Source organism: Lacerta agilis, chromosome 8 (genome assembly GCF_009819535.1).
Source record: "Lacerta agilis isolate rLacAgi1 chromosome 8, rLacAgi1.pri, whole genome shotgun sequence".
In the NCBI taxonomy this organism is placed as follows: domain Eukaryota; kingdom Metazoa; phylum Chordata; class Lepidosauria; order Squamata; family Lacertidae; genus Lacerta; species Lacerta agilis.
This window is the reverse complement of record NC_046319.1, coordinates 55,294,857-55,322,655: the sequence shown is the minus strand read 5'-3', so window position 1 is coordinate 55,322,655 and position 27,799 is coordinate 55,294,857. Positions and strand designations below refer to the sequence as shown.

General features: G+C 42.7%; 1 protein-coding gene across 1 annotated transcript; it reads right to left on the bottom strand.

Moving 5' to 3' along the window:
* Positions 1-413: 413 nt before the first annotated feature.
* On the bottom strand, positions 414-25,461 carry SPOCD1 (SPOC domain containing 1). Its single transcript, XM_033158688.1, has 16 exons — positions 24,702-25,461; positions 22,663-22,716; positions 19,194-19,298; positions 17,111-17,136; positions 16,041-16,117; positions 12,743-12,878; positions 12,211-12,370; positions 11,709-11,825; positions 11,151-11,287; positions 10,744-10,774; positions 10,409-10,526; positions 9,961-10,102; positions 8,309-8,462; positions 5,556-5,645; positions 3,378-3,564; positions 414-1,342 (listed from the first exon to the last, which is right to left on the bottom strand). Exons 1-16 carry the CDS (start codon positions 25,281-25,283, stop codon positions 546-548), a joined length of 2,913 nt encoding a protein of 970 aa, XP_033014579.1. The 5' UTR covers positions 25,284-25,461; the 3' UTR covers positions 414-545.
* Between the last annotated feature and the right edge of the window lie 2,338 nt (positions 25,462-27,799).

Here is a 27,799-nt window from a genome sequence, read left to right as displayed (position 1 = left end):
CAAGTGGTGTGCAAACATTACTTGGCAAACCAGTCCATGTGGTATCATCTTCCTAACAAGAGGTGAAGATCACATTATCTCTCCCACTGGTTTTCCAGTTTTCTGGCCAGGTACAGAAGCATGACAAGATTCTCCTTGGAAGGACAATACAGCTGACTGGCTTACCAAATTGCTACGTGAATGCTTAGTGAAATTGGTCATCAGTATTCACCTCTTGGTGGCTTGCAAAATCATCACCAGTGGTCATAATGTCTTTTTCACCACCAGCATATTCTGAATATTGATCCAATCTTGCCAGAGGACAAGGATTATGAGAGTCGTGAACAACAACAAAAGCAAATATATTTTTAAAAAAAATGTTGGAAAAGTAAAAGCACAAATCCAATATTAGGTTTCCTCCCCCCTTCCCCCCCCCCCAAGATAAATTCTTAATTGCATTAGAAGATGGCTGCCATGCCTCACCACAATCTTTAAAGCCACATTTCCCTTTCTTTGCATTTTGTATTTAAACAACTACAGTTTAGTCCTTGAGGGCCACAAGGCTCTTAGGGCCTCTGTGTATTAGGCCCCTGGGTATGGAGATGGGACTCAACATGCTGGATGAGGGATAAAGTTTCCTGCAACAATGAGCTGGGTTCTCCAGCAACATATGGAATGCAGGGAATCTGGGGCGAAGATAGAACCTGCGACACTTCGCAAGGTGGCACAGCATCAGCACAAAGGATGCTCTGTAAGAATGGGTAATCTAATATGTTTGCTCCATCTGCTTCATGCTGATCTGGGCACACAGGCTCAGAAGACAAAAGAAGCTCAATAGTCTTCCAGACATGTGATTGATCAGAATCACCAGAGAGCTGCACATGATCCCTGTCCTGATGTGGCTGTGCTCCCAAGATTCCCAGACTCAAGTTGCTCCACTGTTCCACTGCCCAAGGAGAACTACTTAGTGACTGGAGAGTATCACCTACAGGAAAGTGGTTGGCTTCATTTCTTGCCTCTTCATGCCGCAAAGAGGAAGGATCTCTATGAAATGTCTCTCCACCAAGCTCTTCAGGGTGAACAAAGACAGCATCAGCTGCTAAAGGCTCTTGTCTTGGAAGGACTAGCAAGGGCTCCTCATTTCCACAGAGAAGGCTATCTATGGACAATTGTTGTGGTGGCCATGTCTGGCAAGTGTCCACTTGTGGAAGAGAAAAGCCATCAGCTCCAATCCTGTCCTTTAAAGTGGTATTCTTTTGCCTGGCTTTTGGTAAAGGATTAGACATTGTTTCCAAACTGGCTGTACATGTTCTCTTGGGCAGAATTAGTCCCAGCAACAATGAAGGGTGGCATGGCTCAAGCCCTATGGAAAGAAAGAAAGCAAATAAACAAAATGACATGTTTCTGTAACTCTAGTGACAAAAGCATAAGAATCTCAGCTGTTTTTAAAACAGGTGCCTTAGCTCCTAGAAAACTACAATAATTTGACTGCAGCATGCATCCTGACATTTTAAAAGCAAACTGGGGGGAGGGGCAAATCATTCAATAATTTAAAAAAGTCAAGTTCTTAAACCCACAAGCAATCATCTAACCCAGGGGTCCCCAAACTAAGGCCTCAGGAACGGATGCGGCCCAATCGCCTTCTAAATCCAGCCCACGGACGGTCCAGGAATCGGCTTGTTTTTACATGAGTAGAATGTGTCCTTTTATTTAAAATGCATCTCTGGGTTATTTGTGGGGCATAGGAATTCGTTCATTTTTTTTCCAAAATATAGTCTGCCCCCCCCCCACAAGGTCTGAGGGACAGTGGACCGGCCCCCTGCTGAAAAAGTTTGCTGACCCCTGATCTAACCTCTGTTTAGAAAAAAACAGACGTGTACTGCTTTAGAAATTTATGGTGTGTTTCTAAGAGTTTAACACCAGACAAGACCAAAGTGATGTAGTAGAATAATCCTTATTATGAAACTTCATTTACATGATGGAATCACTTCAATCCATTTCGTGCTTCCCACTGCCCTGCCTGCCTCTCTTCATCCCCTCACATCAGTCCTAGGAAATAGCATTCTTGATAAATGGACACATGATTCCCTAGCGCTTTGCAATGAGAAATAAAAGGATACTACCACTTCCAAATGTCAACAAATACATTTTAATATCCTGCTCCAGCCAGATGATCAAATTCTGTGCTGTCTCAGAATAGGCATACAAAGGTCATATCAGATAACAAGATGAAAAAGGCCAGTGGGAGAGGGATTCAGAAAAGTGGACTTTTTAAGATGACCAGTAATTGAAGGATTCTGCTCAGGGGGGTCATACGCATATCTGCCTCATACGCCAAACATTCAAGATTCATTTTCAAACTCTGGGAAGCTCCATCACTCCAGAAGCTCCAATATGCATACAGGGGTTCCAATGAGTACAGGCAGCTCCAAAAAATCAGTAATGATTCAATCTGCTACACAAACCAGCTCCATGCACATACTGGAGTCAGGGCCAACATCTAGGGAGGACTCAGAAGCCCCAGAATCCTTCAGTGTACTCCTTATTTTCTTTCCATGGCCTGTATTCTCTGGCAGATATTTTGTAATAATATATGCTAACCATCTGTTTCCTAGTTCCAAAATTTGGATTTGTTTTAGTAGCAAATATACAGAGCCTTGGCACTCTTGCCATTAGCACATGGCCTGGGTATTTTCCACTGAGTTACTCCAAGGGAAATGTCATTCTTTACACCATCCAGTACGTTGTCTCTGGTGACTCAATGAAAATAATAAATGAATGGAAAGAAAACCTACCCACGTGACTGAAAGAATTAAAGTTTACTAGCCCCTTCTCTCTCCCCACCCCGCTTTCTCCCCAACTCTCTTCTCCCCCAGCTATATCCTGTATACATCGAAGTCTTACATCCAATATAACTGATCTGTAGAAAGAACTTTATGATCTGAAAATAGAGAATAGAGGTGATGTATGTACTTTTGTAACCCCAGAAAATCTTTAATATAAAACTTTTTTTGAGAAAAAAAGTCCTCTTGTTTGCCTTTACACCTTCTGCCTATCAGTGTCATTAGATTTCTACAAGCTTCTGTATGCTGAGAAGTAAAATTTCTTTTGTTTACCCTCTCTGTGCCACGGTACAAATAATCTTATAAACCTCTATCATGTCCTTCCCTCCTCAGTCTTCCCCACCCCCAATCTAACAAAACTGCTTATGCAAACAAAACTCATGCAGAAAAGAAATTGTAGTAGAATAGCTGTATTAGTTTACAGTGGAAAGGAAAAACTGAGCATTGACTGAATGTGGCACAAAGTGTGTTCTCCAGAAAGATACCTATGATAATTGTTCAACTCCACTTCCATGAACTTCAAGAAAAGGAGAAAGATTTGTTCCCAGTCCCTACCTGGACCACCAAATGCGTGCAGTTTAGAAGGCACAGGCTGGTAAGCTGCTAAAGGCACCATGAATATCTCCATCTGGTTGCTGTCCACGATGCCATATCTCTGTTTATTGTTCAAGTAGGAATACAGTGTGTTATAAGGGTCGAAGCCTTTGGGTAAGCTGGGGTGGAATCTTATCACTCCCATCTCCTGCACAAACAAGGGAAGAAGAAGAAGAAGACAGGAAGCTATTACCAGGGAGTACAGAGCTCCTATGAAATGGAACATTTTGCCTATTGAGCACCTGCTCTTCTTGTAAGTATTAGGGCATTCAGCTCAGGGAGGGCCCCACACAGCACAGCCGCCAGATCAGGAGGGGCTCTGTGGGTGAAGAGCTTTTCACACTTCCTTTGGAAGAAAGCCTAACACCTCCCTTCTGCCATCGGACTTATTGCCGCTGGTGCACCACTGTGGCCTCAAGCCACCCTACAGATCAGGTCAGGTCAGGATGAAAATTTCTTCAATCAAGAATAAGGGTGATAGCAGAGAATGGCTCATCAAGTCCTGGAAATCACATCCCCTCCTGTAAGGTTAGGTCATGCTGGACTGTTTCTAGCTGCAGTCTGACTCAAAGCCAGAAGGCAGGGCCTGAGGCTGAGTGTCTTGTCTGGCTCCCTGCTACCACTTTATAGTTGTTGGTAACTTCTAGGTTGCCACATCTGGCAGCAACTGGGGGTGGGGTGGGGGGCATCAGATGCTGCACAAGATATCTGGGAGTTCCCAAGTGCTGTCCACTCCAGAGAGGGAATCAAGGCAGGAATATGACAGGAGTTCAAGAAAGATCCCGCCTCCTCAGAAAGTGTTTGTTAGCCCTACCTACTCCAGCCCACAGTCTGGTCCTTTACTATCTGCAACTGCAACACTTCTGAAAACAGGAAAGCATAACAGAAGAGAGTTCTGGATGGTGCTGACATAATTTTTTTTTACTGGGAGCTATCAACAGAGTAAGGTAAAATCCCTGTATTTCTTCTATGGTTTTCTTTCCTTATAAATGCCCCACACCATCTGTGTGATGAAACAGATTTGCATGTGTGGGAAAGGCAAGAAGTAATTACTAAATTTATTCTTTAGCTAACAAATTACAGATGTAACTATCAGGAGGCCCTAGATTGCTAGGAGCAATGTTATTCACCTTCCAATCTAGCTACAAGGGCTCATACTGTTCTTTGATTGATGCTGAGCATCTGGTGTTGCAGTATACTGGGTGTTACTTACTTACTTACTTACTTACTTACTTACACACACACACACACACACAGGGGCTGGGCAATATGATGATATATCATCCAAAACCAGTTTGAAATCTATAGCGTTATTTCGGTTTCATAGTTTTTGACCTGGCAATATGTCATGAATCATGATGTGTGTTAGGGCTAGGCAATATATAATCCAAAACCAGTTTCAAGACCATATCATGATATTGGTTTTATAATTTTTGACCTGACAATGTATTTTGAATCACAATGTGTGTGTGTGTGTGTGTGTGTGTGTGTGTGTCTGTATGCTATGCAAAAATCACAATATGGTGAAAACCGTAAAACCAGCTAATGCCTCTAAAGAGCTCCACCCTTATTTCAGACATTGTATATTGCAATATCAGTATATTTCACAAAGTTGAAAAGCAGATATCGCTTTTCCATCCTTATTTCAGACACCGTGATATATTGGTATATCACAACATATCGCGATTTTGAAAACCAGTTATCTCCCAGCCCTAACACAAACACCTTAAAACAATGTCATTAAGCTACAGCCCTAAAACAGTTCAGAGGAAAACTACAATCCTTGAATTTTCCCTGGACCCGAGAACTCAGTGGAAATATCAAGCAGCAGAAAAGCAAAGTCTGGATGAGAGAACTTTCGTTCAGAGCTGCATCTGTGCTACCTTCCCTATACAGATGATGCACACATGCACCTGCAGAATTACCTATGGTAATTACAGAAGCAAAAAATCTGCTACGTAGCTGATGCTATGTAACATGTAATTTGGCTCCAAATCCCACTCTTTACAAAGAAGGATCCTGAGGAGGCACAAATCTGCATTGGATGTTCCTGATGGGGCTGTGGGAACCTTCAAAGTCAACTGTGGTACCAAATAAGCAACAGAGCCTGATTAAACTAAGAACCTTTCAGAGAGATACCTTGCTGTTTGCTGGCCATATGCTGTCTAGATAGGCCCAGACATCCTCCGGGAGAATACAGCCCCTTCCCTGTAGAAGATGTGGTAAGGCCTGGATGAATCACAAGAGCATAAAGGAAGATCACTATCATAAGAGAAATCCACATGTCTGTGACTGAATTTGGTTTTCCAACAATACACTGATCTAGTGGAAACAGATCTAGAATGAACATTATCTTAGCAAAAATTCTTTCCAGTAGCACCTTAGAGACCAACTGAGTTTGTTCCTGGTATGAGCTTTCGTGTGCATGCACACTTCTTCAGATTATTTTAGCAATCCTTCTAGGGCCGTTTTAAGGGCAGTTCTCTCCTTGCTGAAGATGGGGAGTGAGGGGAGGCTTCCTAAAACTTTCGTGGCAGGAATATGATTTGAAGTGTGGATTTTCCATCTCATAATTTACTGTCTTAGTACGCTACACCAGCTTTATGAGTATTGTTGCAATATCAGAATCCCTAAAACACCAGTTTCAACTTAACCAGGGAAGAGTAGAAAGATACCTTATTTTGTCCTCTCTTTTTACCCTGCTGCTCTAACAGAGACAGCAAGGCTTGTTTAGCAGTTGCTTATCCCTCCTCCAGAGCTATTAGGACTTGGTCAGCACATCCCACCCAAGAAGCAACATAAAAGTGGTGCTCTGATAAGAGTAGTGGCAAACTTGCTGACATTTCTTAAATGGGTGGAGGGAATGTGGAGGTGTTGCTCTGTGCCTAATCTAGCCCTGCTCATACCCAGTAGAGGCTCTTACACTTGGACTACTGGGGCACAACCCTTCCAAGGAGAATGTCAAACACATTTTTAAGGACCCCCCCCCCCCCGCCCCAGTTCCAAAGCCACCCATTCTTTCCTGTCCCACACACATTTTATACTTCCATTTGAACTCAAGAGAAGCTCAGGAGATATTTCTGTCCATCTCCTTTTCTCTGGCCAATCTGCTCTCTGTATCACTTAGCCACACTTAATCCTAAAGTATTGGATAGTAAAGAGGTCCCTCCCATGTTCCTCAAGGAGAACTGCCAGTTTTTGAGCCCTGGCTGAACAGTTTCCCCTCCTTCCTGTTATGAAGGCAATCTACATTGAATAGAGAGGACCCAGACCGTTCCAGCCTTATCAAATCATAACAACTGTTCTGAGCAAACTCAGAGCTGTTTCCTTGAAGTCCAGATCTCCTCATAGGTTTTAGCAGTACTTTTTTCTGGAAAAAATGTGGGGGAACTCAACACAAAGCTTGTCTGTTTGTTTGTTTTTGTTTGTTTGTTTAATGCGGGATCCAGTCACAGTGCCACACACACATGGGCAGTGGCTAAATGTAAGATGTGATTAATAAACTCAAGCAAACAATGATATGGATTAGAAATGGCCAGAAGTTTATTGATTACAGATATAGGCGGATTTTTGGCTCAGGCATTGGGTGTATATCTGTTTCAGGCCCCACCCCTGGACCAAAATTAATTAATTTTAAAACCCAGCCAGACGAGCGGGGTATAAATTATTATTATTATTATTATTATTATTATTATTATTATTAAAAAGGTAAGGGAACCAAGTTCCTGCTAAAAAAAAACCTTGGACTTTAGTAACCAGAGAATTAACATGTTCCCTTCCCCAAAGAGCCTTTTTTACTTTAGTATTTTGTTTTGTGACTTTGCTAGAGAGTGACCAAGCAAGCAATAGCAGGCACAGTGTGAGTCGCTTTCCTTAAAAAATATCTATTTTTTTATTTAGTCACTTTGCATTTATTTTTGTGAATTTACTGGGAGAATGGTGGATAGCTTGTGTATGTGTTGCAATGAACTGTGCATTAACCATTTCCCTGTACTCACTCATTAAAAGCTGCAGCTGGTGTTGGTAAGCTGTCTTTTAATTTAGAGAAACGTGTTCTGGATAATGAAAAGTAAAAATTGATTTGGGGTGAGGATAACTGCATGCAACTGGAAGCAAGTGCTCCTCACATTTTAAAAGTTTTTGCATGTTTCTTTAGTTTTCTGGCAATGGATATGTAGCTGTAATCAATACACAGATTCACAAACTTATGCTGTGGGGTCTGCCTTAATTTCTAAATAAGAGATATGCAGTCAATATTGTCTGAAAATGATACTTGAGCCCTCTTGCTTAGCAGCTCTTCCCCTGTCCATAGATGTGCAAAGTATAATGGGTGTTTTCCACCAAGGGGACGGTGGCAGTCTGCACATCTGTAATGGCACACTTTCTTAAATAAGTGTTATATGAGTCCTATTGTGATGAAGCAAGGTTAAAAATTGCAACCAGTCATGGGCCAGGAGTCAGCTTCGCCTGCTGAACAGCAGCCTGAAGGGGGAGAAGGCAGAGTGACTCCACCTGATCAGCCTTCAAGATCACAGAGAAGGCACTGATGAGAACCAGCTGGCTCCAGCCGTCTTAAACAGAGCTCTCAGCAGCAGTTAGAGGCTGGAAACAAAGCCTGTGGATCCTGGCCCTACCCTGCTGCTTCCTGCTCTTCGTCTGGACCCTTGGCTTCGTGATCATCTGATTCAACCTCTGGATTGTCTGACTATGTTTGCCCGACCCTTGGAACGGACTTGACTTTGTATGCTGACTCCGCCAGGTGCATCTCAAAGACTCTTATCTTCTGTTTGTTTGGCCTCACACTCCACCGAGCGCTGCACGCTGTTGCTTGGCAACGGGAATATGACACAGCACTACCAAGTCTAAGTGTTACCAACCACCACTGCTCATACCCGTGACAGATTACAGCTGGATCCAGAAACTGGATATGCTTTTGCCACAAACTGCTTCACACTGAACATGTGAATGACTCCTTCCCAGATGGCCGAGCTCCTGGACTGCTTCTCCACTCGTCGATGTTTCTTTGGAATGTGCGGTGAGACAGGGCTAAAAGAGATGAGAAAATATGCAAATCCAGTTCTGTTGTTCAGAACTGTAGAACTGGAAGAAACCTCAAAGACCATCTAGTCCAACCCCTGAGGCTCAATGTAGGATCTGCAATACAGGATCTTGCAACTACAACATCCCTAACAGATGGCTATCCACTGTGCTTAAATACCTTCAGAAAAGAAGAACTCGCCACTTTCGGATGCACTGTTCCACCATCAAATAGCTATTAGGAAATGTCTCCTAATGTTGGCATTCTGCAAGCTCTTGAAGACACACCTGTTTACACAAGCATTCCCCTGAACTGAACTTCTGGTTTTACTGTTTTAAAAATTGTTTTTAAATGTCATTCTTTTCAACTGCTTGTTTTATTGGGTCCAATCCAAACAGACACAAAGGAATGTGGTAAATGGAGCCTGCTACTCCTCCTCCTTCTATCGCTGCTAGCTATCCCAAAGAGTGCAGCTATTGGCTATTCAAAGCAGGATCGGCAAGGCTGGGGAAGAACATTTCAAGCTATCGGGACACTCTGTTGTGGAACTTAAGGTAGCAATCCCTGAACAAAAGAACGGCCGAGTTACAATTTATCAAGAAATTTGATTCTAGTCATTCAGGCCTGAATAGAGACAATTGTTTCCTGTCCAACTACAGGTGTTATTTTACTCAGCAATGTTAAGCCGATTCTGTTATCACCAATTGTTGTAATGTTTCATAGTGTTTACTTTGCATACAGTTAAGCTCTAATGAAATTGGCACAGGCTGTACTTTTTGTACTTCCTTACCAATGAACTCGTTTTTATACTCCCCCACTTCTCCCCCCCCCCTTACACACATACAAACTAAGGGGTATTGCAATGCATCTGATGAAGTGGACTCTAATCCATGAAAACTAACACCATAATAAATTTATTAGTTTTTAAAGTGCTGCTTTTCTTTTCTTTTGCAAGAGACTAACATAAGTACCCCTCTGGAAGTTGTTGCAATGGAAGCCATCTGTTTCTGTGGATCATTGTTTTTTAAACTTCTGATAAGTAAGAACGTTCAGAACTATTCCTCAACGACTCAGCCAATAACAGAGGACGTACTGATACCAAATACAACAGCCAACGACTACAAAGGTTCCAAAAACACCAGACTAAGTCTCAGAATTTTTCTTCTTCTGTCTGTTGGATGGGTGGTAGAAGAGTAAGAATCACATTTCCCCTATAAATCTAGATGTGCTGTGCTTTATTATCTCATTTCTCTCTTGGACCTAACAGGCTATCCAATGGAAATTTTCCTCTTACCCTTGTATGAAGGGAAAATGGCAATGCATGCCTGAGTTACTGCTACATCTTAAAAGTAACTGTGTTTATATGAACAAAGCTTCACGCATCTCAGACTGACTTATTTCTTTTAAGGTTTAACGTATCACATTTTTAAAAGTGTTGTGTTATTTATAGGGTTTCTGTCTTCAATATTAAAGTTCTGGGGGCTGAGAAGTATGAATTATACAGACCTGTCCGCATGCAGAAGCCTTTCTCCTTCCTCTGAGTACATGGTGCTTAGGTGCCAATGTTTGGTGGCATTTGCTTTCTCTTTTAAAGTGTGCTTGTACATAGGTGCCTTAAATCCCCGCTCACTGCCGGCAGTAATTTGTCCTAGAAAGCCAGAAGGAACAGTGCTATTTTCCCCCCACATTAAAAAACTCTGAATCAATTTTCAAGAATCCTTTTTCTCCGTGGTCAAATTTAATTGGCAGGCCCCAGATTTTTCTACTGCAACTTGGATTTGAAGATTGACTTTGGAGTTTTGTATTTGAAGAAATAATAAATAAAAACTCACAAACTCAGAAGGTCAAAGAATGGCTGGAAGCTTTAATTCAATGGTCCAAAAAAGCAGTCCTTCTTTTTGCTGCAGAATCTTATCAAGTTTGGTAAGTTTCTACGTTGCCAAAAATAACTTACCAAAACAACTAAGATAGTTAGGATCCTCAGAACGATTCCGCTGAACATCATCTGGGTCTCTTACAGATACTCTAGGAAGCTCAGAACTACGGTTCACCTCCTTAGGTGACCGTGATCCCTAAAAATAATGCAAAGTGGCAAGTTACTGTGCCCTTAACTTTTGGTTTCACTGACTACAATTAGTCTCCTAAGTTAAGCAACTGAACAGTCAATTAATATTGGGGGGGGGGGGAGCCAATTAAAAGTTTGCAGAACTTGTAAGAGCAAATGTTGACTCCTTTACAGCATCTGGCGAATTATGTGGCTCTCTTATCCTACCCAGAACAGGCTCTGACCAAAGCACTACTGAAAGCATAATCAAAGTCACTAACAAAAAGTCAAAGGGACTGTAGTGTGAGGTGCACCATTAGCTTTCAGTCCTCCACCCCCAGCGTCCCTACGCAGGTTCCACAGTACAGGCAAGTGCAACCCACTGCTCTTCTTTTATAGCAATTAAAGGAAATTTTAACAACAAGCAGGGCAAAGGTCTAGGGCCACATTTAGGCTCAGTTTTTGCTGCACCTGGTTGGACTCAAGGCAGTGGTGCAGTTAAGTAGTTCTCTACTGCACAGAAACCTGTGTCAGAAATTCCTCATATGCAGCTCAAATGCCTGCTTGATCTCAGGCACCTATATATTTTTCCCTGAGCACCAAATGATTTGCACAGTGTATGCTCAGTTGGTTGTGCTTGTCTGAACATCACTATCTACTCACAAATATTTCTAGGAACATCAAGTCCTCTTCTGCTTCTCTCTCTATCTCTACAATTCCTTTGTGGTTGAATTTTGCAGAGCAGCACCTTGGTGCTTCTTGTTCCTCTCTCTCTATTATTTCCAGCACCTGCAAATAGCACAGTGATGTAGACATGGCTCTAAATATGTATTTGGGGGGGGGGGCACTTCACATATAATGCTTTTGGGTTTACACCTGATAATGCAATAAACACGTGTTTACCAACATAGTATCATACACATACACTTGTTATGGAACCAGGGTTGGCCATGACCTGAAGCATACACTCAGTGGCACAGGTTTGCCACCATTTATGTGTGAAAGAGTCCTAAGGCTAGGATACAATGGAAAAATAAAGCCAAACATCTCCCACGGCTCGGCTTCTATTAGGACATATTTTTTCTCTAGAAAGTAAATTGCCATCAGATAAGCATAGAGCAAACTGCTGACTCAGAAACAACTTCGGGGTCCAAGTTGGAAACCAATTTGCTCTGCATTGCCTTCTCCTGGGCATTAAATGATTACTTACACGTTTGTGCTCTTTGGCTCTCCACTCTGCTAGTTCCGGGGGTGCCATCTCAAGGGAGCTCATCTGAACTAGTCTCTTGGGGGTAATCTCCCCAAGTATTAATTTGCGGCAGAGGCACTGAAATAAGTGAAACAAGCAGTCCTCATTAGAAAGACTATTAGAATAACAATAAATCAATCCACACCAGCAACCTTTTGCAGGTTGTTTAAAAAAAGGCTGAGAGAGCGAGCCATTTTGTATAGTCAAGGATATCTTACTAGCACAGCCAATTTAAAAAAATAACAGTGATGGTGAGACACATCTTTCAAGCCTAGAGAGGGAATAAAGATTACTGGATGGCAAGTGTAACGAAGGGTACAAGTTAACAAAACATAGGGGGGGGATTCTCTCTTTCACTGCGATTTACAATCTTTGCTTAATAAGGAGAGTCACACTGCCCATTAAAAAAAAGTCATGAGGCAAATAAAGAATTTTGTGTGCTTTTTCATTTTGTTGTTCTGACCTGGTTTTCTGCAGATTTTAAATTGAAGAGCAGACTGCGGTACTTGTTCTTGTAGTTTTGTTCAACACAGCAAAACCGTTTGAAAATCTCCTGCTCCACTTTCTTTGCTATCTTCAAGACTGTGTTTTTCTGTACACCCAAGTCAGACAAATCATCCAACCTGAAACACAGAAGGCAAGGGATGTGCTGATTTACCTAGACAGGGCATCCACACAAGGGCTGATCTGCAAACATGCCTGCTCTTACACAAATAAACTGGTCAGTGGCCAAGCCCAGAGTCCACAACTTCTCAATGCAACAGATAAATGTGTGGTAATGCCAGTGTGGTATAAACTGCTAGAGTTATTGACTTGGGCCATTGTGAGGATATCATGGGAGAAGCTATGTATCATGTCTTGAACTTTTTGAAGGAATGGTGGGATAAAGAGAGTAATAATGCTACAAATGTTTCAGATTACCTTTACCACCTTACAATCAAGACTCATACATAAGTTCCTCTTCTGCGTAGAGTGAGATGTCCAGGAATTTTTACCTTTTCAAAAGAGCTTCCCTCAAGGCATCCACAACCTTACGACGACTTTGTTCCTGAGTCAGCTGAAAACTGTGAAGTGGAGCTGGTGCCTTGTTAGGTCCCTGACGTCTCTTATTCTTCTTTGTCCTACTATCATCTTAGAACAAAAGAAAGAACTTTCAGATCTTCCAACATTCTCCGAAAGGAGCCAGTGTGGTGTAATGGTTAAGAGTGGTAGACTCGTAATCTGGGGAACCGGGTTCGTGTCTCCGCTCCTCCACATGCAGCTGCTGGGTGACCTTGGGCTAGTCACGCTTCTTTGAAGTCTCTCAGCCCCACTCACCTCACAGAGTGTTTGTTGTGGGGGAGGAAGGGAAAGGAGAATGATAGCCGCTTTGAGACTCCTTCGGGTAGTGAAAAGTGGGGTATCAAATCCAAACTCTCCTTCTTCTTACATAACAGAAATTATATGAAGACTCAGTACTGCCTGCTTTTAAGGCAGGAGTATGGAACCTCAGGCCTGGGGGCCAAATGTAGCCTTTCAGACCTCTCTGTATGACCCTTGGAACTCTCCAGACCACACCCATCACTGGCCTTACTTTAAAACAAGAGCATTTTTGCCTCATGCTTGAACTATGTGCCCCTTGTTTTTCTTGATGGGGGGTATGTGTGTGGAGAAAGTAGTCTACAGTACAAAGGTAAGATTTCTATTTGTTGCTCTGCCCAGTTTTGCCTCCGGCTCCACCTACCACTGGCATGTGGCCTTCAGAACATTGCCTAGAATGGAACAAAAACTGTTCCCCACCTGTTTAAGGGGTTACGCTGTTGTTAAGCTTTTCTGAAAAATCAATGGCTACATTCTGTTACAGAAGTGAGAAACACACATGCACTCAAAACAGCCAACACTCATTCCCCCCCCCCCCAGCTGAAGACTACTCTCTAGTAATCAGCAGCCAAAAGCAAAATGTATCATAGTACTAGATAATTAGAACTTGTATAAACAATTCTTTTTGGGGAGTTATGGCCCCACAATTTTGTTTCAAGGCGCAAATATTATTTTCCCCCACTGCCGCCCCAGGCTGTGCTTGTTTTTATTGCTGGTTAAATGCAATTCACCCTCAAGCTAACACCTCTGTTGCCACTTAGACGCTAGAAGATGATTGCATGATGGTCAACTACACCTGCTGTTGACAAGAGGAAATTTTCCTGCCCCACCATGCCTGTGCTATTCTGTTATTTGTTTTTGAGTTTTTTAAAGGGTGAGCGCTTCCCTATTTTTAACATCTGAACATTCATTGATATAACCTACAAAAAGGAGGGGGAAGTAGCCAGCACAAGCAGGGCCTGGAGTCTAGAGCTGTGAAGATCTTGTGAAATGCTGTTGCTTTCATTCCACAGTACTTGGAACCGCCATGGGATAAAAAGGAACATTTTGCTACCACAGCAAAAATGCAAATTCGGTGTTTTTATCAACACTGTCTAATTTGCCTAATGTACTCCAGCTGCTGAACTGCAGCATTTTAAAATCAAAATTTGGGTTTATTTCCCTCCAAAGTACTAGCCTCACTCCTAGAGTAAATTTTAAAATACCCACAGAATGAAAAAAAGTGTGAGCCACAATGTGTCTTGGCAGTTGTTCTTCTGGGTATAGCAGGACTCTCAACAGTTTGGTACCCATGATGGGCTTGCTTTGGTTACTGCCAGTGTTGTGATAAAACGTTCAAGAAATAAAGAACTTGCCCTCTTCACAGTTCCTTCCCCCAGGGAAGCCACAATGCCAACAGCTTTCTCTACACTTGGAAAAGCATTAGAGCTGAAACAATTTAAGCCCACAACCCTTAACTGCTTCAGACAAGGTGTACTATAAGCATTTTTCAGTTGCCGCTTTTTAAAAAAGAAAAGAACATTCTGCCCTGAGAAAATCTTCTGACTCTAGGGCACCAACAGGTGGTTTTGTAACACTTCGTGGACTCAAGAAGCCCTTCATCGGTCTGAAAATATCCTGCGATTTACCAAATACCAATTCAATATTGAACTGGTTACTGAAATGTTTGAGCTATGTAGAACACACAAATATGTAGCTAGTGAGCTCTAACTGAGCAAGGCCAGGGACCCTTCTAGAAGTTATGATTGCAGGGCCCTATCCTCTAGGGCTGCATATAAAGCATATATTTAATGCACATTTAAAGGACATGACTCCCCCCCCCAAAAAAAAAACAATCCAGAGAACTGTAGTTTAAGGGTGCTGGGAACTGCAGCTCTCTGTTACAACTGCAGTACCCAGGATCCTTTGGGGAAGTTGTGAGTTGTGTTTTTTAATACATTTTGTGTGCACAGCTTTATACCACATAAAGCACTGTGCACAGTGATGGTACTATGAGCCCCCTCCTGCCAACCTAGCAGTTTGAAAGCACACCAGTGCAAGTAGATAAATAGGTACCGCTGCGGCGGGAAGGTAAACGGTGTTTCCATGTGCTCTGGTTTCTGTCAAGGTGTTCCGTTGCGCCAGAAGGGGTTTAGTCATGCTGGCAACATGACCTGGAAAGCTGTCTGTGGACAAATGCTGGCTCCCTTGGCCTGAAAGCGAGATGAGCGCTGCACTCTATAGTCGCCTTTGACTCGACTTAACCGTCCAGGGGTCCCATTACCTTTACCTTTTTTACCTATGAGTCCCAATGGATCAGACCAAAGGTCCTATGGGAAGTCCAAAGGCCTGAGTGCAACTGCATTCGCTTCATGTGATTCCCAACCACTAGCATTCAGAGGCATACTGCCTCTGACAGTGGAGGGCGAACATAATACATCCTGGCTACATAGCTTTTATTCTCCATAGATGTGTGTCTTCCTCATTCATTCATTATTTGTAACACTGATAAGAGCGAAGACTTCAGTCTTGTGAGCTCTATTCTGTATTTTTGCTAGAACTCCAATATCCACCAACCAGAGTCAGGTGTAAAATTGTGGCTGAGTGTATTGAGTCAATTATCTATTGTGTCTCAAAGGCCATACACTAGAATAACCTGCATATAGGAATATAGATCTGAACCTGTGTCGTGACAAATCAGGTATCTTAATAAAGAACTCTTAAATACCAGTACATTGTTAGCAAATCAATATTCCTATTTTACAAAAGAGGAACACAGAAACCGATAAGCAACTAGCAAAAGCCCAGCCATGATACAGAATTATTTTTAGTTGGAATTTATGGATCTACTGTAAAGCACCCAGATGTCTACCTGTCGATTTTACCTTTTGTCCATCCCTGGGGACTGATGGCTGAAAGCCCCAATACATGTTCAGTAAATAAGCAGCAACTTACCTAAATTCAAAGGTTTGTGCTGAACGACAGTTTCTGAATACAGCTTCCCTTCATTTTTACTATTTGGTAGCAGAAGAAATCTCTATGTGGGACAAGAAGCTACAGTTAGAACTGGATATGGAATAACTGATTGGTTCAAAATTGGGAAAGGAGTACGACAAAGCTGTATTGTCTCCCTGCTTATTTAACTTATATGCAGAATTCATCATGCGAAAGGCTGGGCTGGATGAATCCCAAACCGGAATTAAGATTGCTGGGAAAAATATCAACAACCTCAGATATGCTGATGATACAACCTTGATGGCAGAAAGTGAGGAGGAATTGAAGAACCTTTTAATGAGGGTGAAAGAGGAGAGTGCAAAATATGGTCTGAAGCTCAACATCAAAAAAACCTAAGATCATGGCCACTGGTCCCATCACCTCCTGGCAAATAGAAGGGGAAGAAATGGAGGCAGTGAGATACTTCACTTTCTTGGGTTCCATGATCACTGCAGATGGTGACAGCAGTCACGAAATTAGAAGACGCCTGCTTCTTGGGAGAAAAGCAATGACAAACCTAGACAGCATCTTAAACAGCAAAGACATCACCTTGCCGACAAAGGTCCGTATAGTTAAAGCTATGGTTTTCCCAGTAGTAATGTACGGAAGTGAGAGCTGGACCATCAAGAAGGCTGATTGCCGAAGAATTGATGCTTTTGAATTATGGTGCTGGAGGAGACTCTTGAGAGTCCCATGGACTGCAAGATGATCAAACCTATCCATTCTCAAAGAAATCAGCCCTGAGTGCTCACTAGAAGGACAGATCCTGAAGCTGAGACTCCAGTACTTTGGCCACCTCATGAGAAGAGAAGACTCCCTAGAAAAGACCCTGATGTTGGGAAAGATGGAGGGCACAAGGAGAAGGGGACGATAGAGGATGAGATGGTTGGACAGTGTTCTCGAAGCTACTAACGTGAGTTTGGCCAAACTGCGGGAGGCAGTGAAGGATAGGCGTGCCGGCGTGCTCTGGTCCATGGGGTCACGAAGAGTCGGACACGACTGAACGACTGAACAACAGCAGCAGCAGAAGAGCACAGTTGCCTTGGCTTTCCTTGTGCTGTGGGAATTGCAGTGAGGATGGTTGGAAGAAAAATGGAACTAAGTTACTGGTTTCTTTGGACCTTTAATCAGGAAAAATTGATAAAATAAGAGACCTTTTGCTGAATAACCATAAATGGATTCCTTCTACGCGCCCTAACCATGGCCAAGACTGGTATTGATGAACTGGAAGAATAAAGATATAGTCCCCTTTAATCGATAGATTGAAGACATAACAGCGCTCGCAACATATGAACCAATTGCTTATTGACACACTTCATTTGGAGAAATATATTGACATTTGGAAATAATTTATACAGGATATAGTAGGCTATCAACAATCATATATATGTTGTAACAATAACAGTACTTACATTTCTATAAAATAATGCATAGAAGTGTAACTGATTATATTTAGTGTGCTATACCCATCTCTATATATCTACAGTGTGTGTGTGTGTGTGTGTAAAACTTTTATTCTTTTTTATTTTTCTTTGCACTTTTCATTTCTTTTTTCACTTTCTCCTGTACAACTGAAATTCTCTTAATTAAAAATTGAAAATAAATAAATGGATTCTTGATCTGCTCATTATGTTAAATTTCTCTTTTCAGATAAAGCAGTGTGAGTGCTGCACAAATAAGTAATCAAACTGACAAAATAGAAATGGTACAATACTTCATATTCTCTTTACCCATCTCACCAACAGGATATCTTCTGAAGAAGTGTGCATGCACACGAAAGCTCATACCAAGAACAAACTTAATTGGTCTCTAAGGTGCTACTGGAAGGAATTTTTTTTTAATTTTTTATTTTGATGATATCTTCTGTCTATGACAGTAATTGACAACTTGGTGCCTTACTTGGCATTCCTAAATCAATCTTACAATAATATTGCTGGTCTATAGCTTTCCACTCTGAATGGTTTGTAAGTTTCTAAGGGGGAGAAGTGCAGGGATGGGTTTCTCCCCTTGTGATCCTTCCCATCCACTTAGCCTAAGTTTTGTTGTCTGTGCTCTGATAACCTTTAGCCTGGATTACTGCAATGTGTGTGACACATGGGGCTGCTTCTGAAGACGATTCAGAAACTTCAGCTGGAGCAGAATCTGGCAACCAGGTTGCTCACTGGGGCAAGATGGTTTCAGCACTGGCTGCCAATTAGCTTCCGAGTCCAATTCAAAGTGCTGGTTTGGACCTATAAAGCCTTAAATGGCTCAGAACCGCAATATCCCAAGAACTACCTTTCTCCAGATGTACCTACCCAAACCCTGAGATCATCATCCTGTGCCTCCTTCATGAGATCCAGAGGGTAGCAATATGAGAACAGGTCTTTTCTGCTGTGGCTCTCCATTTGGTGGAATGTTCTCCCCGGGGAGATATGGCTGGCCCCTTCATTATACACCTTTAGATGCCAGACAAAAACGTTCCTCTTCAATCAAGCCTTTAGTTGATTAACATATGATACCGTTTTAAATGTGTTGGGAAGATACTTGGTTGGTTTTCGTTCTTATTTATATTAATTATTTTGTGGATTTTATATTGTGTTTTTGTGTTGTGAACTTCCCTGAGATCTATGGCTGAAGGGCTGCATGCAGATTTCAAGGAATAATAGTATTTCAGCAGCAAGGATAGCAAGAAAGGAAGCTTTGAAAGGGGGTATTTTTGTTGCATGACATTTGTTTTGCTGGATTTTTCAACAAGGCAATCCACTTGACACCAGAGGCAAGATTTAAAAAAAACGCAACAATGAACAAAGGGATGGATGAACAAATACTCCCTTTAGCCAGCTCAGTGCTGAGAGGTATCAGTCACATTCTCCTTTCACACAGCCTCTGCAGCATGATTGGCACCAGAGACAAGTTCGACTTCCAACAAATTAATAAGCTCTTAACATCACTACGAAGCAGAAAGAGGCCTGAAACTTATTGCAAACTCCTATCCAATCATCTTCATTAAAAAGGAGCTTCCTCAACTATCTTAGCCTTTATTGCTGTCAGCTACTAATCATTCTACTGTTATTTCATCATGCTGCAATGTAAGAGGGAAATATCTACTGAATGGGATCTAGTAATGTGCACCTCATCATCTGACGAATCCTCCAGTTCTATGAGCTTCCCCAAAGTGAACATTTCATCACTGCGAGTCTGAGTTCCGAGGAGTTTGACTGTTGACCCAGACAATTCCTAAAAGAAGTAAATTATAGAACAAATACAGTAGAATCAAACAGAAAATGGTTTTAACTATAAGACTAGGAGAGTATGGGGGAGGAGTGGGAACTGTCATAAATTCCACCATGATCCTAAAATGGTTATTTGGCAGCTAAGCTTGCTGCTTTATTCGATCCAGGAACAGGAATACATACATGAGGCTAAAAGGCATTAATCGACACATTTGGGTTTGTAATGTAGGTATAATAAACTGATCAAAGTGCTCATTTCCATTACAAATGCCTCTTCTCTGATTTCTCTTTGGACAATAAAGCAGCAGGACAAGAGAGAGGCTCAAAGACACTTTAACCCTTATAGTGTTTTTTTGCCATTTTTTGTATCTGTAATGCAGATGTAAAATCTAAAGTGGGCAGACTGTACACACAATTTAAAGTGACTGTACTTGCTACCTCACATTAATATTTACATGGTCACACAATTTTATTTTATTTTTTAAAATTATGCACAGCTCCTTATTTCACTTTGTCATTATAGTAAAAAGGAAGGTTGAGGGAAGTTTTAGTATTATGTAGAAAAAATCATCCTAGCAACAAATGACAGCTGTCAATCAATATGCAGCAGAATCCTATTCAGAAATAAAACCCATTGTATTCAGTGGAGCTTACTCCCCCAATGACTGCAACCTGAAAAATTTGTTGATCATGTACTTTTTTTGTACCAGTTAATAAGCACGTGTGTCCTTCACTAGCCGTCTCACAAATTTTTTTACTGAAACTCATTGATTAATCAACTAACACTGTAACCCCAACCCCCTCTGCACTGGGCTGGGGAGGAGCTGGTTTAAGAGGTGGTCACTCCACAGGTAACAGAGCTCCCAATTTGCCTGTTGGGTAGAAATGATAAAAGTGGGATCCCCTCCACCCCAAGTAGCAGCTTGCAGAAAACCCTAAAACAGGGCATTATGGGAATGGGGAAGGGCTGACCTGACCTGCTAGATCTCGTCAGCCTCTCTATCATCATGTGATGGCATCAGGCCCAACTGCTGCATGAGCAAATGGTGGCAAAGTTCCATTAAGACTTTTCAGAACTTTACACCTTAAATTAAAAACATCTTCCGTGCATCTTCTGTTACCTCAAAGGAACAATATTAGAGTCAGAGGGTACAAGTGTTTAACTAATGTTGATGTATACCTTTGCTAAACATTATAGGAGGATCTTGGTGTTAGGAATAGGTGTTAGGAATAGACATTGCTTGGGCTACATTAAGTGCTGTGTAGAACAGGGGTAGGCAACCTAAGGCCCGGGGGTCGGATGCGGCCCAATTGCCTTCTCAATCCAGCCCGCAGATGGTCCAGGAATCAGCGTGTTTTTACATGAGTAGAATGTGTCCTTTTATTTAAAATGCATCTCTGGGTTATTTGTGGGCCATAGGAATTCATTCATTTTTTCCACCCAAAATATAGTCTGGCCCACCACAAGGTCTGAGGGATGGTGGACCGGCCCACGGTTGCAAAAGGTTGCTGCCCCCTGGTGTAGAACTACCATTCTAATTCCACTTCCCGCAAGGCTTCAACCAAAAGCACCAGGATACGAGTGTTAAATTCATCCAGTCAGTGCCTGGCCGTCCCACACTGAACCACTTCTGATTTCAGAAGTGCCAACTATCTAAAGCAGAGGTTTTCAACCTTTTGGGGACCCAGCTCCCTTGACCAACTACATTCTTTCTGTGGCTTCCCTGTGGGGAAATGCGCTCCAAGCCTCACAAGCCCAGTTATGTCATCCCTTGCCTGCAGAGTCCACAGCCCTTTACCCTTTGCCCCAAAGAGAGGTGCCTCTTCACTCCCCACTTGTCTATCCAGCCACAGCAAGGACTAGTAGACTAGCTGGCTGGGCTCCCTCACCCACTTGCTTGCTTACTCCAAGGCTGCCTCAGCTCCTGGCAACCAGCACCCCCTGGACAGCCCCAGAGGCACCATTCGCTAGGGGAAGCTTGTAGCCAGGCCTGCTGCAACAAACAGCCACGCAAGCCCTAGGGAGGCAGAGACGCAAGAGGCAAGAATCCACATACACAGAAAGATGTAATTAAGAGAAAGAAGAGAGATAAAAAAAACTGTGGTATCTCAACATCCCGGAGACAAATCTCAAGGGAAGAAGAGTCCACTAGAAGAATCTGATTCCTCTGTTCTGCAATACTGATATTTGTCAACTCATTACTATAATTAGGATCATTTTTACACCTCATTTCACTTCATAATTACAAAACTGATCCTCTTGGAAAGTCTATAGCTTCTTGCTTTCCTCTACCTTCCATTTGGCTGTGGGTAGGGCAAATCAAATAGTCCTACATATGAGCTGGCTCTTGCATAGACACATCGACAAGATAGGCACAAATATAGCTGCAGAGAGAGGCTGGGTTGCAAGCAATTACTCTGGGCTGGCGCAGATTAACCTGTGTTTGCAACAGCTGATGTACACCTCTCTGTTCAGTAAATCCACAAAAAGAAGCAGCAGCAGACTGCTCTGCAGGCCACCACAAACACACACTGGGGTTCAAAAGTGGTGCTGTGCAAACTGCCCCATTATCAGATTTTAAGTGGCATCACAAGCTCAAAGTTAATCTGCATCAGTTTACAAATTCATAGTTGTGTACATAACCAAATGGCTACGTAGTTCAGAACACTGAGACAGAACTACTTATTAACTTTCAGAAAACAGGCCCAGCTTTAGGCATTAGTGTGATTCAGGGGAATATGACTCTTCGCGTCCAGCCTGATAACCTCACAATCTTTTATTCGGTATATTTCCAGAGAATACTGGAAGAAGTGTCAATCTAGCTTAGTGCTGCCTATAATGGTTGGCACAGGCTCTCATGGGGACATTCTCAGCCCTACTTGGGAGATGTCACAAATGAAACCACTTTGACCTTTTTTATAATCACATGTATACATTTTATGAAATGAAATTAAACAAACATTGGGCCTTACCTTCTGCATGCTGAGCTACAGCCCTTCTGATGTTAACATGCCCAAAGGGCTAATAATTGAAGCTGCAGCCCTACTTACTCCCAACTTAATGGGACTTCTGAGAAGAATGCAAACTTAAATTACAATTAGCACCCTAAAGCTGGCCAGTTTTAACCTGGAACAAGGCATCTATGGTAGGTAATTAATGGTTATTCAAGGGGATAATTAATCAGTCAGCTTATTTCCATCCTCTTTATTATTAAATTCAAAGAAGCTATGTTGCATAATCATACTGCTACTTGAGAGATAAGGTGGTAAAGCCCAGAGTTCAAATACTGCATTAAAATCAGATGTATTACTTAATCCTCACCAAACAATAACCATAAAGCAATGAGGACAGTAAGAAGATGACATACGTATAAGACCATTTTTACACCGTGAGATTGATGTTGTCGCAGGCTTTCTTCCTCCTTGGACAGAAAGAGAACACACCAATTATAAACCAACTTTTAAAAGCAATGTTTTTCAGTTGGCTGATTAAGAGAAATATCTAACAGATCACCCATTCCCCCACACTTACTGTTTGCCATCAAGATTAGCAAAGAACAGCTTTCCAACCATCAGTGTTCAAAATCCAGATAATTTTTAAAGAGTGTACAAGTGTTCTCTGAAGTTTGCCAAGTATGGCAGGAGGAATTACATTTCTTACTCTGGCGGGATTGGCTGGGGATTTTATCATGAAATTCTGTAGAGGTCTCATTTTAGGGCCAGTTTTTGTAGGTGATATTTTTATGTTATAAATAGTCCTGAAAATTTGAGATAGGATAAAATAACAAATCCTATTTTTTTAAAAAATACAAATATTCAGGTTTCCTACTTCACCAATATTCTTAACCCAGGTTTGCAGCTAATAAGAATTTTTTAAATTATTTTTTATTTTTCCATTTTACAAATATTTTGACAAAGTTTACAGTCAATGTGCCAAATCTTAATGACCCCCTCCCCCTTTCTGCTGTTACTTATGGTGTATCTTTTACCACTGCATATCCAATTCAAACCTGTTTACTAAATTTTCCTTTTGTATCCTTTAAATTGTAACTGCACGTTTTTATGTCGATCCTGCTAATGACTTGTCGTTTACAATAATTTTTAAAACAGTCCACAGATTTTCCCTATTCTATATTAAGTTTGAAGCTAATTAGAAATCACTGGTGAAGTGGGAAGCCAGGGGCGTCGCTGGGGAGGGGCGGTAGGGGCGGTACACCCCCAGTGACAGGGTGAGCAGCGGCGGGTGGGGGTGACAAGCGGCAGCCCCTCCCGCCACTCCCATGCACCGCCGCTCCCTCCGTCTGAGCGAGCACCCCGTCCGTGCAGCGGTGCTCCTCCCGGGGTGACCGGTGGTGCGTGGGGAGTGGTGGGAGGGGCCGCCGCTTGTCACCCCCACGCACCGCCGCTCGCTCCGTCGCCGTGGGAGCAGCAGCGCACAGTGTGTGCGGTGCTGCTGCTCCTGGGGCGACGGAACGAACAGCGGCAAAAGGGAAAGGGGGGAGCAAACGGGCGCTTCCCTCCTTTCGGCCGCTTAAACGCGCCAGCTTTGCTTCTCCCCCCCCCCCTTTCGGCCGCCCCTTTCGGCGCTGGCTGGGCTGCGGAGCCGAAAGGGGCGGCCAAAAGGGGGGGGGAGAAGCAAACAGGCGCGTTTAAGCGGCCGAAAGGGGGGGAAAGCGCCCGTTTGCTCCCCCTTTTCCCTTTTGGACGAAAGGGAAAAGGGGGGGAAGCAATCGGGCGCTTTTCTCCCCTTTCGGACGCTTCTTTCAATGCTGGCTGGGCTGCAGAGCCGCAGCCCAGCCAGCACCGAAAGAAGCGTCCAAAAGGGAAAGGGGGGAAGCAAACGGGCGCTTCCCCCCCCTTTCGGCCGCTTAAATGCGCCTGTTTGCTTCTCCCCCCCCCCTTTCGGCCGCCCCTTTCGGCGCCAAAAGGGAGAGAAAAGGAAGCAAAGCTGGCGCGTTCAAGCGCCCGCTTTGCTTTCCTTTTTTCCCCCTGCGGGGGCATCCTCAGGGGCGTGGCATCGCGCTGTGCACGTGCGTCATGACGTCTGCACATGCCGCAATGCCCCGCCCCCAGGGGTGCCTCTTGGCTTGCCGCCCCTGGCAGCCAAGGGGCTAGAAACGCCCCTGGCCAGGTTATTTGGGACTTACATTTTTAGACTATTTTAATTGATACATTTTACCAGGACTGCCAGCCTCCTTGAGCTTCCTGTTTGGGATGTAAATGAAAGATACATATGACAAACATGGGTATTACTTAACTGCTACTAAGGCCAGGTAGGAAGAATTGACAATAAAAAGCAAATGGAATAGGAGGGGGGAATATGCCATCCTAATTGGCTTACTCTTGGTCCCTTAACTTACAGTAGTGTTTGCACCAGCCTACAGTGAACTTAGTACTACAACCACACCTGCACAGGACTGTTTTCTTCGGCTGGTTGAGTATTCACATTTTCTTCTACATTGTTGATTTCACCATCAAAGCCCTCTTGGTGATCACTTGACATTCTTCTTTTCTCACTGAGCTTGGTAACTGCAGTGCCATCTGTGAATGACTGATACCCCGATTTGCTCTCCAACTGTGGAAAGTCAAGACCATGATCTAAAATAGCATCTCCACACTCCGGGTCTCTGAATTTGTTTTCTTCATCTGTGGCACACACAGAATCTTCCTGATCTATAACTTCATCAATTTTCAGAAGAAACCAGCAACTATCCATATTCTTGTTCCCAGACAAGGTATTGTTTGGGTTTAGAGTCTCATGTTCTTCCACACCCACTTGTTCTTTGAGAAATTCTTCAGCCAATGCATCCATAGAATCTGAAACAAATCTTTCTCCTATGGACACCTCACTTTTCGTTATGTCAGAAATTGTGTCAAAGTCTAATTTAAGATTGGCCCCTGAAACAAAGTTATGTTCAAATTCAGAGTTTGCCTGACATATGTCTCCTTTCTTAACTGTTGTATCAGGCAACAGAGAAGAAGCACCCATTCTTCTAGATATTTTGGAGACCTTAGTTTCACTAAATGAACTTTCAGATGAAAAAGAGGAATAAATTTTGTGAGTCTGTAAAGCTTCTGTATGAAAAGTAGCTATCAGATTTTGACTAGTATCACTGCCTGATGTTTCTCCTAAAAAGCTAGGTGATGTGTCCAGATCTTGATACTTAATCTTTGGCTTTTGCGTCTCATGAATTGGAGAAGTATCTAAACACTCTTTCTCTTTTTCAATTTCTTCATGACAATGATGGATAATGGAATTATCATGGCATGATTCCTTAGAAGAAAATCTTGCAAAAATGCCTTCATCACATAGGGCCGATATCTCTTTAGATATTGCTCTTTCAGCTTTAATGTCAAAATCATTATTTGTTTCCCCAGTGTCTGATTCTCCAGAACTTAGCACTTGAGCATAAGTGTTGAGTTTCAAGCCACTTCCCCCCTTGTTCACTTTTTCATATTCCAGTTGTCCCTCAGCATTCTTAATCTTGGGGGATGTCTTTAGCTTTTTAGTACAATTTTTATCCAACAAGTCAAACAGGACAACCTTTAGTTTTCCATAAATACCATCCTTCCTTTTGTTTTGCATTTTCTGTGGAGATTTCTTTGGATTCGGATGCATTAAACAATGTTTTTGTTTTCTTTGCTGGTTAGTGTCTTTCAAAAGCACATAGCAAGGCTTTGTTAATTTTGTTGCTATACCTTTCATTCTGCTCGGGCAAGGTTCTGACAAAGTTTCAGAGGACAACAGACTGTGTGAGGTTTTTTCAGATGGTAGGTTCCTTTTCTGAGACCTTATTTGCAATGTCTTTCAGAGTAAGAGCTAACTGTTGCTTGTACTGTTCTTTCCCTGCAAGGTGCTCATTGACCCATGTTGTTTTCTCCACCTTGACTGCAACCTGCCTATTCCTGAAAATGCTGCAAACTCTGTGGTAGGAAAGAAAAGGTTTTCATTATGGTTGTGGTGTGGTGTAAGACACAGCATCAGCTCTGCCTCCTAACCCCCCCCCCCAGATGTCTGTAATGTACCCTATGTACACTCAAAATATATAGGCTGAACCAAAATTAACATTTTAAAAAATCAGCTTTGCACATGCTCAACAGAAGCCACACATGTGCAGAATGTTACACGTTCACATTAACAGATAAGCCCAGCATATCTACAGGTGTTCCCTCATACCAGATGTTGTGATGCTACTATCCACATGGAATACATGTTCTTATCAGCCTAACAACTACCGGTAATATCACCATCATACACACTTTGGAACTCCCTCCACAGGTACAGCCTCATCACTTAAAAAAAAAAACAACACCAATGAAAGCATGCTTACTCAAGCCTGTTTGGCAGAATTGTGTTGCACTTAAATATATATAATAATATATATACTTATACATATGTGTGTGTATACAAAATACACACATATAACTACGTTTTTCCCTATTTAAATAATTTCCATGTTTTTAAGGGTATTGTAAGCTGCCTTGAAAGGCCAGCATGCCCAGAAAGGCAGGTTTAATCTACTTTTGTTTTTTAAAGCTGCCCAGACTTCCAGCGTCAGTAAAATAATATATATTGTTCTGGGAAGAGGGTAGCCTGGCTTGGTTCGATGGAACCTAAAGAGGAGATATTCATAACCCCAATTTCCCTCCAGAGCTGACCCGTCTCTCCCTCCTAGCACCTTCTAGATTCCAGGGCGATTCTAGAACACCCCTCTCCCTTCCTTACAAACGATTCAAAAAAACGAGACGGGGGAGGGGAAATGCAGAGTCAACAAGCACGCGCTTCTCCCTTAACGATTGCCACACGACGAGCCGGGGGCTGGCTTCTTCTTACGCACCCTCGTGCTCCACCGGCAGCGCCGCCTACGCCAGCGTGCGACACGAAGACGGGGCGGGGATAAATAGGAAACTGCGCCACGTGACCTTGGATCAAGCGGGAAACTTGCAGATTCTTTTCCTAGACGCACGTCACAAAGAGGAGGAGGCGAGGCTTGGGGTTTGAAAAGGAAAAGCCGTTGGCTGTTAAGTTGTGTGGGCGGGGCCTGCCTGGGCAAAATTGACAGAAAAGCAGGAGGAGGGCGAGGAGGAGTGTTTAAAAATGGGGGTTCTTCCCCCCCTTCGGAGCGGATTCCTCCCTGCCTCCGAAAGCCGTTTACAAAAAAGAGTAACACAAAATTACAGTACCGGTATTAACGTGCGTGTTGGCACCCGCCCGTCTCCGGGAGATGAGCGCAAATTATCAGTAAAAACAGTTTAAAACAACTATTAATAAATAATTCAGCATTTTAAAAAATCAACGCTTAAATGCTGCATTTTCACAGGTCACATCAGAGAGGGGGTGAAAAGTCACCTGACACAAGTGAACTTTTTCATTTACCACGTTTTCCCTAACAAGGGGGCTGCAGAGGGTGTTGACACTCACAATGGGCTTTCTTGGGGGTGGCTTTCAACTTAAGACAACATTCTCCCCTGGGAGACACACTTGGCACCATTACTGTCTTTTAG